At 52.1% G+C, this 10,517-nt stretch overlaps 4 protein-coding genes across 4 annotated transcripts; 1 reads left to right on the top strand and 3 right to left on the bottom strand.

Moving 5' to 3' along the window:
- Window positions 1-1,043: 1,043 nt before the first annotated feature.
- On the bottom strand, window positions 1,044-3,320 carry PODANS_1_7560 (uncharacterized protein; the record flags this gene model as incomplete). The annotated part of the gene is made up of 1 exon (XM_001912943.1): window positions 1,044-3,320. One exon carries the CDS (start codon window positions 3,318-3,320, stop codon window positions 1,044-1,046), a length of 2,277 nt encoding a protein of 758 aa, XP_001912978.1.
- Window positions 3,321-3,853: 533 nt separating this feature from the next.
- PODANS_1_7570 (uncharacterized protein) lies at window positions 3,854-5,186 on the top strand (the record flags this gene model as incomplete). The annotated part of the gene is made up of 5 exons (XM_001912944.1): window positions 3,854-3,911; window positions 3,974-4,015; window positions 4,069-4,604; window positions 4,660-5,056; window positions 5,110-5,186. 5 exons carry the CDS (start codon window positions 3,854-3,856, stop codon window positions 5,184-5,186), a joined length of 1,110 nt encoding a protein of 369 aa, XP_001912979.1.
- A 61-nt stretch (window positions 5,187-5,247) lies between these two features.
- Window positions 5,248-5,758, bottom strand: PODANS_1_7580 (uncharacterized protein; the record flags this gene model as incomplete). The annotated part of the gene is made up of 4 exons (XM_001912945.1): window positions 5,248-5,290; window positions 5,350-5,522; window positions 5,581-5,615; window positions 5,674-5,758. 4 exons carry the CDS (start codon window positions 5,756-5,758, stop codon window positions 5,248-5,250), a joined length of 336 nt encoding a protein of 111 aa, XP_001912980.1.
- A 1,287-nt stretch (window positions 5,759-7,045) lies between these two features.
- Window positions 7,046-7,576, bottom strand: PODANS_1_7590 (uncharacterized protein; the record flags this gene model as incomplete). The annotated part of the gene is made up of 2 exons (XM_001912946.1): window positions 7,046-7,241; window positions 7,377-7,576. 2 exons carry the CDS (start codon window positions 7,574-7,576, stop codon window positions 7,046-7,048), a joined length of 396 nt encoding a protein of 131 aa, XP_001912981.1.
- Window positions 7,577-10,517: the final 2,941 nt, after the last annotated feature.

The raw sequence follows: 10,517 nt of genomic DNA on the forward strand, positions 1-10,517 counted from the left end.
AGTGAGCAATGGACATAGGACCTACATTCGTCAGTACCCCTCCAACAAGAAGACACAGAGAAAAGAAGGCTGGGGGAGGCCTGTGGGGTTAAAGGGCACCTTTTATCCGGGCATCCTCCCCTAGATGGGTAGCTTCCTTACCCTGTCCACCTGCTCTTGTAAGTGTCCAGGGATGGATCGACTTTCTCTCTGCCACCAGAGCAAGACACCGCAGGCAGGATCGGAAGAAGCATCGTGGCAACCGAAACCATTCACACCTCACTCCCACGCGCTGCTGATTCTCTTCTCCCCCTTTCGTGTGACTGCTAGCTGTGGTGTAGCTATGTGTCTCTGTGTAACGCAACGACCTGCAGCTTCCAGGTCAGTAATAACAAGCAGTGCATTCCGAGCCATGCCTGCGAGCACGACGCATGTAATCTAGTGTAGAGTAGAAAAACACAGCAACCCACCGCACGGCCCGGACACTGCATCTCCCTCCTCTGGCCCTTCATACGTATCCATCCTTTTTGCATTGGTGGTCAGGCTCTCTCTTCTATCTCGTCTTGCCTACTTCTCGGACCGGTTCACCTTCACTCTGACAAGACCTTTGCTCCTGGTAAGACATAACAACCCTGTGATCACCTGCGTAACACACACCAAGACCACTTGTGTACACACCGTCAAAGCTTTCTCCGGAAAGAAAAGGAAGCGGGGTAACAGAAAAAGAATGCGTGAGAAAAAAAAAGTGGTAGATAGATAGATAGATAGATGGGTATCATAGACTGTATATGGGTAACTGTCAACAGACATTAGTTACCCCCTGAGAAACCTTCAAGGTTACCAATTGGGGTTCATGCCCCTGGGCCACCATTCCCGATTCTTATCATCCTCCGCATATTGGTCATGGCAACCGGTCTCTCTTTGAGTTTCCTGGGCTTCCACAATATCATCATCAAGCACATGGGTGCCAACATGCTTCTCCCTGAGCAGCTTCTCCGTCTTTTCAACAACTGTTTCCAACTCTTCGATGCCCTCGGCTTGCAGAAAATGCTCCTCTATTCCCTTCAACTTCTGAGCCGAGCCAACCTCTGTCGCCAGAGACTAAACGCAAGGCGACATTCACGCTCAGCCTCTGGGCCCTGGATCTCCCCGACCAACCTGCAGAAGTGCAGCAGTAATCTCGTCCTCCCCCATCTGCCCGCCTTCAAGTCTTCCACCGCAACGTCGTAGAGAGCCTTCAAGGCACTTGCAGGGAGTGTCTTCTTCCCTCGCCGCTTCAAGAAGAGGATGCAAAGATACACATGTCGATATTTCTGACTGTAACTGAGATCGGGTCGCTCGGCGAACCAGGTTGCCGCATTCGTTATGATCCTGTATTGTGCCATCTTGTAGAGCCTAGGACTGTAGCAACTGCGGTCTTTGGCGTAGCCGCCACTGAATCCAAGCATGCCTCCAACCCAGTTGTAAAGACCCAGGCATCGCCAGATCGTATCTGGTGGCAACTTTTCATCCTTGATGATCTTCTCTGCAACATGCTCAATGCTGCAGGGATTGAACTCGTATGCATCGGGATGCCGCAGCTCAAAGTTGAAGAGCTCGGCGATGTCGATTCTGACCTCGTGGCGCATGCCAGACGATTCTGCAAGGATTTCGAGGAAATTCTTTCCGACCATACCCCCATTTCTGGGGCATATATAAGCCTCCAGCGAGACGAGCACGTCGCCCACGCGGCCAAGTGCATCTAACAGCCTCCAGACAGTCCTTCCGTAAGCGTGGAAAAGGGCTAATGGGGTTATCCCCCATTCTTCACGTTCCCACTTTGGTACTGCGTTGATAGCGTATGTCTGCACAGCCAAGTCCGGCGACGTATATAGAATGTTGTGGTGGTAAACAGCCTTCAAAAAAGACGTAAGTGCTGCTGCGTCATCTTGAATCTGGCGCCGTTCCCTATAATAGTAGTTATATATACCAACGAGCTGGTCCGATCTAACCATCTGCCGACTATTCCATTGTGCGAGCAATAGCCATCCGAGTTCAGCTCCACTCAATGGTGGGAGGCTCGGTTCTTCCTTGGTGAAAAGGCGGGCAGTCTGTACAAAGTTGGGCTCTCCAATTGTGCGTGCATGGGCAAGCGTAGTAAGCCAAGCATATCTCAGCCCACACTTCTCTGCAAGACTGGATGACCGGACCAGAACCCTTTTGACCGTGTCATTGATTTTGCTGAGAAGATGGTGTCGGTCGTACCGGCCTGTATCGTTCAACCCGCCTATATGGTTCAACAAAACATCCAGTGCCGCACCAAGCGCGCGGGCCTGACGCATTTGAGATGTCTTGGGCGAAAGCCAGTCCAAAGCATCGTCCTGGGCAGCTTCGGTTCTCGATGACGTGCACGCCCAGAGGACAAAATGCTTATTTAGCAGCCGCAAGAGCTGCCTCTCAAAACGGCTTTCCTGGACCCCTACTGTGAGGCTGATATGTGGCAAATCACACAGCAAGGAGACGAAAGGGGCAAGGAGATTGCAAGTCTCATCACATGCAGGTAGCATCGCCAATCGTTCACCCAGGGCATCCCAGAACCGTGCGCCGAGAGAAGATAAAGGATAGACCCGCGAGTTGGACAAGGCGCGGATGATGGTGGTGGTGATCAACAGGAGTTGGCTATTATACGCTTCATCCGCTTTCTCATCCAATTCCGTGGTTGCTTTAGTAGACGTGGCGCGCAGTCGTGAGTCCAAAGCTGTGTAGAGGTGGTCTGCCACTCTTGCAAGACCCACGGGAGCCAGATCGCCTTGAAGAATATACCAGTAGAGCTTGTTGCTGATCTCCTCAGTGAGGGGCATAATCATGTGCTCGTCCACCTCTGCCGCTGCGGTCCGAAACAGCTCGACATCTGCAAGAAACATGGAGACCTGATTGGAGCGACGAACTTTGGGCGGAGGTTGCTCAACTGACAGGGCCGACGCCGAGTCATCAACCACATGCTGAGTTGATGATGCTCCTAGCCCTAGCGAAGCTTTTATTGATCTTGCGAGGAACGATAGGCTGGTGCCAGGCTCATGAGTAAGATCTGACGCAACGATATCTGCCAGGGACTTTGGAGGGTCCCATCTCCATTTCGAAAGATCGAGAGGCGCCATAAAGGCCCAGGGTGGTGGTGTAGGAGGACACTGTAGGGAGAATCCCATCCGTCGGCGTCCTAACCGCCACTGGCTCTCCAGTGGTCCCGGAATGTAGCTGGCCCCTCTTGTCAAGGGCTTTGACAGGAGACGGTAGGTCTCGAAGGAACTGGCGAGCATGCTATTGGCGATAACATTGTGTCGAATGCCGGGCCGTGAAATCATCGCCGGCGGGGCTGTGAGTCTTGCGAGCCGAGATCAGAAATACCGTGAAACGCATCGAAAGGAAAGGGGTGACGATCAGCCGAGAGACGGCATATTCCGTAGTGCTTCCTCTGGTGGTCGTGGTTATCGGGGGAGTCGATCGTTTCGTGGTGTTGTCGTCAGTCCGGAGGCTTTGCTTGTGGCTTGATAGCAGTAGGAGCATTGACAATTTCTTCGCAAAGTCAATTGCCAGGGACGGGAAGCGTGTGGCTAGTGCTTCTAGACCCATGCACGCCGCGGGGGGGGGGGGGGGGGGGGGTAAATCTAGGGGCCCCGGCTGTTGAGCTGTGGCGTCGATGGTGGGGGAATCAGCCGAAGGCGGGACGAGGCCCCGCCTCGAATTGTAAGTGCAATTGAGATTTGTTCGATGGCGGGGTACTTTTATACAAGTATTACTTGATGCCGCGGGATTGAGACGAGGGAACACTGGTGCAACATCAGGACACTTGCCATTTCAGAAAAAGTTCCCCAGGAAAATCCGAAAAGTTGCAAAAATGGCTGAACATTCATTCCCCCCTCTCAAGAATGACCTGCTTCTTAGAGCTGCACGGGGTTAGTATTCTCTTACTGTCTAGATGAGACAAGGGCTACACTGCTAACACATCACATCGCAGGCGAAACCGTTGAACGCCCGCCCATCTGGGTGATGCGGCAGGGTATGAAGCCCATCGTTGCCCTGATTTGCGCGCGCTGACTCCTGGTGGTGCAGCTGGTCGTTATCTCCCAGAGTACCACGAGGCCAAGGGTGGTCGTGACTTTTTTGAGTGCTGCCGCAGTCCCGAGATTGCTTCGACTTTGACCCTGCAGCCCATTGAACGCTTTGGCGGACTTATCGATGCCGCCATCATCTTTTCCGACATTCTGGTCATCCCCCAGGCGATGGGTATGACTGTTGAGATGGTCGATAAGAAGGGCCCTCATTTTCCCGATCCCCTGCAGACTCCCCAGGATAAGCAGTACATCGAGCTCATGGAGCGCCATGTCGATGTTGCCAAGGAGTTGGACTATGTCTACAAGGCGATCACTTTGACCAGGAAAAAGCTTGATGGGCGAGTGCCCCTTTTCGGCTTCACTGGAGCGCCATGGACACTGTTGTGCTACATGGTTGAGGGTGGCGGCACCAAGCTGTTCAAGCAGGTCAAGACGTGGATCTACAAGTACCCAGAGGAGACCAAGGCTCTTCTCCAAAAGATCTCAGAGCTCTGCGTGGAGTATCTCGCGCTGCAAGTCAAGGCTGGAGCTCAGGTATTGTCTTTGGCATACACTGGCCGGGAACACGATCGCTGACTGTCTCCCTTAGATTGTTCAAGTCTTTGATTCTTGGGCTGGTGAGCTTTCGCCATCATCCTTCAAGAAGTTCTCTCAGCCATACCTCGCTTATATCGCCAAGCACCTTCCTCTGCGCCTCAAGGAGCTCGGTCTCGAGCAGGTTCCCATGGTGGTGTTCCCCAAGGGTGCATGGTACGCCCTCGACGCATGCGCCGATATGGGATACCAGGTGATTGGCATGGATTGGCTCCATGATCCTGCGGAGGCTGTCAAGATCATTGGAGACCGACCAGTGGTTCTTCAAGGCAATGCCGACCCCGGTGTACTGTACGGCTCGCACGAGTCCATCACCGATGTTGTTACCGAAATGGTCAAGGGTTTCAGCTGGGCAGAGCGCAAGAAGGGCTGGATTGTTAACCTCGGTCACGGTATGTCTCAATTTTTGAATAGATTACTCTCATCGCCGCTAACAGGTTCCCAGGCATCACCCCATTTGTCAACCCAGATGACCTCAAGTTCTTCTTCCAGGAGATCCACCGCCTCACCAAGACCGATTGACTGGATCTGCCGGAATCTGTACGAATTGCCATAGACTTGTTTATTTTGCCGTAGCAAAAGTTTAGAGCTTGATGTTTTGCATGCTTTCAAGATCGAGTATTCCCCTGCAGAGTTGTAATGTCAGGCCGAGCTTCATGATTTGGTCTTTGGGAAGGGCATATACCATGATACAATCCACGATGGTTTACCACCAATAGCACGGCATAGGCCTTGACTCTTTGTGTTTTCAACCCAAACATCCGCAGCCCCCAGGCCGTCGTCACCATATTCGTGGAGACGCTCGCGCATGAGTTTGATGGCTATTGCCTTTCCGAAGCCGAGACGGCGATATGGTTCCTATATTTGCCTGTCAGTGTCCATTTTACCAGTTGGAGTGAAGCGGGCAGGAACCTACCTCCACATGCAGCGACATCAACGTCCCATCCAGCCCTTTTGCCCGTCAGTCAACAACCCATCACGGCCAGCTCATCAGTTCAACACAACTTACCAAGAAACCCCCACCCAACAGCCTCCCCCGTTGCTCCCAACCTCACAGCAAGACTAGGAACCATCAACAACGTCGCCCTACACATTCTCTCACATCAGCCATCTACCCCCATCCTCTTTCACAAAGCAGGGTTGCATACTCCTGCCTATCAATCGCAGTCCTACTCTTCACCAACCCAACATCCCCCTTCCTAACCTCATCCCAATAAAACTCCCTCCCCTCCACCTCCCACCTCTTGTCGCTCATCCCCCCTTCTAACTCGGGTAAATCCCCCACCCGAAAAACAAACTTGTAATCAAACTCCCACTCCTGCCCCCCAGCCAAAGCTGTCTTCTCTAGCCCCATCCCCAAGTTGATCATCCCTTTTCCTCACCCATCTCATGGATACTACCAACTAGTATCTTTTTCTTTCTCCCACCCTCCCATAACCCCCTCCGCAACCTGAAAGAACCTAAGCAACAACCCATCCCAACCCCCCCCCCCTCCTTCACCCCCTGATTGGATTTCTAAACTGCAAAACAACCAAACCTGCGTCTCTGGCCCCTTGCTCAAGTCCACATACCCGGTCACGAACCTGTCAGGGTCACGCGCCCCCGGATGGTGGTAAACATGCACCACCCGGCTATGCGATGTACAGCCTCCCCGATCGGCAAACTTTTCCGCAAATTGTATCCTTCTCAAGACTGGCAGTGAGAAAGGGAAGTATGGCTTGGAATATAACAACGACAAAAGAGAGGGAGGGACAGAGGTCGGGCGGTGGGTTTCTACAATGGGGGAGAGGGGGGGCATGTTGGTGTTGATTAGAAAAGGGAGGTATAGCTGTATAATGTGTCGTTGTGAAGAGGTCGTCGTCTGTTGTTGCTGTTTGTGGGTTGTATTGAAAGGATGAACAGCTCGGAGATGGCGGGGAAACAATGGTAGCTATTCCCGAGCGCGATCACATCACCATCAGCCAGATGCGACTATCACCTGGGGAACCAACTATAAAAAAAAATACACCTAACAAAGTGAAAACTGGACAGGGCTCTACTTTCCAAGAGACCAAAACAAGAGTCCCACTGTGGCAAGGTATCATGGATAATCATATACATCACCCTTCATACCCAAGTTAGGACATTGCATCATTATATTATAACCATGTCTAGATATCTCATCCAGCATTCAATTCCCTGAACGCTGCCCCCTATTCTCCTCACCATTCACCATTTTTCCAAGCCAAAGAAAAAAAAAACCCTGCCGAATAACATCATCACCCCTTTTCAACGCCACCTAAAAGATGAATAAAAAACCCGGGTATTTAACATCATCACAAACGAACATAAACCCCACGTTTATAACCGCAACAGAACCCCTTCGCACGCAAAAAAACAGCCTACTGCTTCTTGCCAAACAACTTGTCCGTCCAGCTCTTCTTCTCCTCCTCGGTTTTGGGCGAAGGCGTCTTCTTCAAATCCGAGGTATCAACCGCCTCCTCCGACGAGGGGCGCCCAGCCTTGTCCGCATTGACGACGTTTCCGGCGCCGCCGCGGCCTGTGTTGATGGCGCCATGGCTAGGGCGACGAGCGACACTGTAAACCGAACGGGGTGGTTAGCTTCGGCTTTGCTGGAGAGAGAGAGAGTAACCGATCGCGCAATGCAACAAGCAGCAAAAAAAAAGTGCGGGGTTGCTGGCCAGGTGTCGCGGTAGCGAGAATGAGACTTACGGTTGAACGTCCTGACGCCGGCGCTTCTCCTCCTCGTCGAGGTTCGCAGCCATGTTGCCGGACCCGCCGCGGCCGGTGGTCACAACGTTGGACCCCTTGAGGGTGGGAGTCTCGAGGTCCTCGGGCTGGACCGTAGGGGTCTTGGACTGGTCGCGCATGTTGCCGGCGCCGCCGCGGCCAGAGGAAGCAAGTCCGGACATTTTGGCTGAGTGGGTGGTTTCTTGGGGATAAGGGCTTTGGGTGATGTGCGTGTGGTGTACTGGGAGAGACCTTCCAGGCGTGGGCCGTGTGCGTGTGAAGAATGCGATATGAGGACAAAGAATGGTCTTCTCCAAAACAGGTACGTATGAAGCGGAACAGGAAGCTGGCTATTTGTACCGCAGCCAGAAAGAAGTGCGCAACTCGGTTTTTTTTCCTTTTTCTTGAAGATTCCTCGTAGACGTTGGGCGTTGCTGAGGAGGAAGTAGGGCACCTTAATAGTTGGGCAACCGGTAAGAGGCTGCGCTTGCTAAACGGGATCAAATGATACGTTTTGGTGCTTCTTGGAACTCCGCACTTCCAAGCCACGTCTTCTAAGACCAGGCACCGCAAGAAGGGGAAAAAAAAGCGTGATCACAAGGGGGGTCAAAGGATTTTTTCACCACCTTCCTCTTAGCATCCCGTCTCATCGCCCAACTAGCATCGCTCAAGAACTGCTAGTGCCTCCAAAGCACCCGTCTTGGCCAGGGCTCTGACATCACCTGGGCATCCAAAGGAGGCCCCCCGGATGCTGGATTCAGACGCTGCCCCTCCCTGCCCCTCATCCAGGGCTCTCGTTTGGTGCGCCTGGGTTGTGCGAACTGGGCTGGACGGCTGGAGGACGGGCGCGCCCGGTGCTTGCTTGGCTTAAAAGCCTGGTGCCACCACCCCGGATTCGGTGGTGAGAAGAGCCGGTGATTCATCTCGTTGGCCGCCAGGTCCTGTAGAGCATAAGCTGCGTGATGGTGTCATTCTTCTTGGCATCTTCTTGTCACACTGGGCGTCCCTATCCAGGATGTTCAATGTCTCGAACCTCGGGCACTCCGTTCTGGTCAGAGTGAGGGGTCATTTCAGGCTGCGTAGAAGCGGTGAAGACCTGGAAGCGTGAGGCACTGGAGAGATATAATAGGTAAAGCTTCAATTAAATTGAAAGTGACGCAAAATCGCAAACAATATGCGTGCTCTATGAATTTGGCTTTGCTTCACTGCTTTTTCGGATCTTGTTCTGTTGCATCCAGAGAAAAATGATGGCAGTTGTCGATCGCGGGGAAGCTCCCCACTTTATTCTTCGCTCATCAGCCAGGGGTCCAAGAGATAAGATAACGACTTCCAACGACGTCGATGGTCCAGAGATTGCCTATCTTTTGATCCAATCTTCTCCTTGCTATTTATCTTTGGTGCTCTTCAAGCAGCAGGTCCAACTTATTACTTTATACAGCGCTTGAATCTTGGATATACACGGTAACATCCAAGAGTCAGATGGAAGTCGTATCCGCAGCCTGGTCCTCCATTACAACCTACCATTTCTCACTGGCTAACCTACCACTCGACAACCGCGCACAGTACACCGTCGCAAATGGGCTCACGGTCCTACTAATAAATAAATGAGCATGCAACGTTTTATTTTAGACCCAACAAAGGCAACGCTGTTATAATCCCAGTCCCATGGCTATCTCAGCTTGGTCGCAAAGAACTGGTGTTCGTCCGCTTCCACTGCGGGGTGTCCCAGACCTCCTTCCCCTTTCGCCCTGTCTCTGATCTCCACCGTCTGTTGATGCTGGCACCTGCTCGAGTTCAGATGATCTTGGCTTGGGGCTCACAAGGAAATCCATCTCCGAGGAGACAAAAAAGAAGACAACGGGATCCTCAACCTCTAAAATCTTTACAGTTGTCGATCGTGCGTCATGGTCAATCACGCAGCATGTTTCCAACCCTAACCCTCCTTTTACTCTGCTCCCTTCTCACCACGATGCAGGGGGCACATTCATCACGATCATCATCACCCTTACGTCCCTACGCTAATCTACAGCCACGTGTGCAAAACGTGAACCTCCAAGACACACATTTTCCCGGCCACGCGCGATCACACTGTTGCTGGGCAGTTTGCCGTTCCCTGCCAACGACGTCTCATCGCGGGCGGTAAACTGCAACAACACGGACCTTTTGTCTTGTCTTGCGAGTCCGAGTGCTGTTGCTGTCTTCCAGAACAACCTTGGTCACAGAGAGGGAGAGAGAGACCGGAGAATTAAGTGTCTCGCTCTTCGTTACACTGCATGCTGGCCACGCGATATACAAGTCGGCGTGAGGGAGAGTTGAGATTGTGGTGGGGAGGAAGTTGGAGTAATTCACACCCCCCTTTTCCTGTCGGGGTTAACGTTGCTGTCACAAGTGACAGGAACTGTATATTGCTTTTAGATTACTTTTCCCTGTGGTAGACAGGTGCTACACTGGGTAGGTAGCCAGCGGAAGAAAAGAAAAGCAATTACTGACCACCAACCCATATGGTGAGAAATCCGGGTTTCTTTTCAAAGGTGGGTGTGTGTGTGTCTCCTGACGTTCCGTCCCGAGACCCGAATTGCTGCTGGCCATCAATAATATAACAGGAAGTGGTCACGAGACCGCTCGAAGGGGTGGATGGATGGATGGACGTCACCTTCAAACGATATCATTGAAAACCGAGACGGGATGTTCCGTTCTTCTAGGTAAATCTGCCCGTATTCCCATGCAAGGTCAGAATAGTCTCTGCCTTTGACAAGACAAGGGGGCTGGCCATTCTGCTGTATCAGCGTCCTGTATTAAATGTATCAGAAACGCCAAAAACTCCTGCTGGTTCAGGCTTCTCAGTTCAGCCTTTTCTAGTGGTATGTGACGCTGTGGCTTTTTTGTCCACCTTACTTTCAAGGCTTGCTTTTTGGATTGATGTGAGTGGTCGGTCAACAATAACATACCTAAGTTAGTTTCGGGACCGGCTGGGTTGCCGATAGGTAGGTGTAATGCAATATATGTTACTGTAAGAAAAGTAGGGGCCGAAGGTAGGTGGTGCGATGAGGCTGACGTTGGTGTTTGGTTTGGTTATTATATTGTTGTGTGATAGGTGCGGATGTGATGTAAATGCCAGAAAAT

The sequence above is a fragment of the Podospora anserina genome, chromosome 1 (assembly GCF_000226545.1).
Source record: "Podospora anserina S mat+ genomic DNA chromosome 1, supercontig 1".
Classification (NCBI taxonomy): Eukaryota; Fungi; Ascomycota; class Sordariomycetes; order Sordariales; family Podosporaceae; genus Podospora; species Podospora anserina.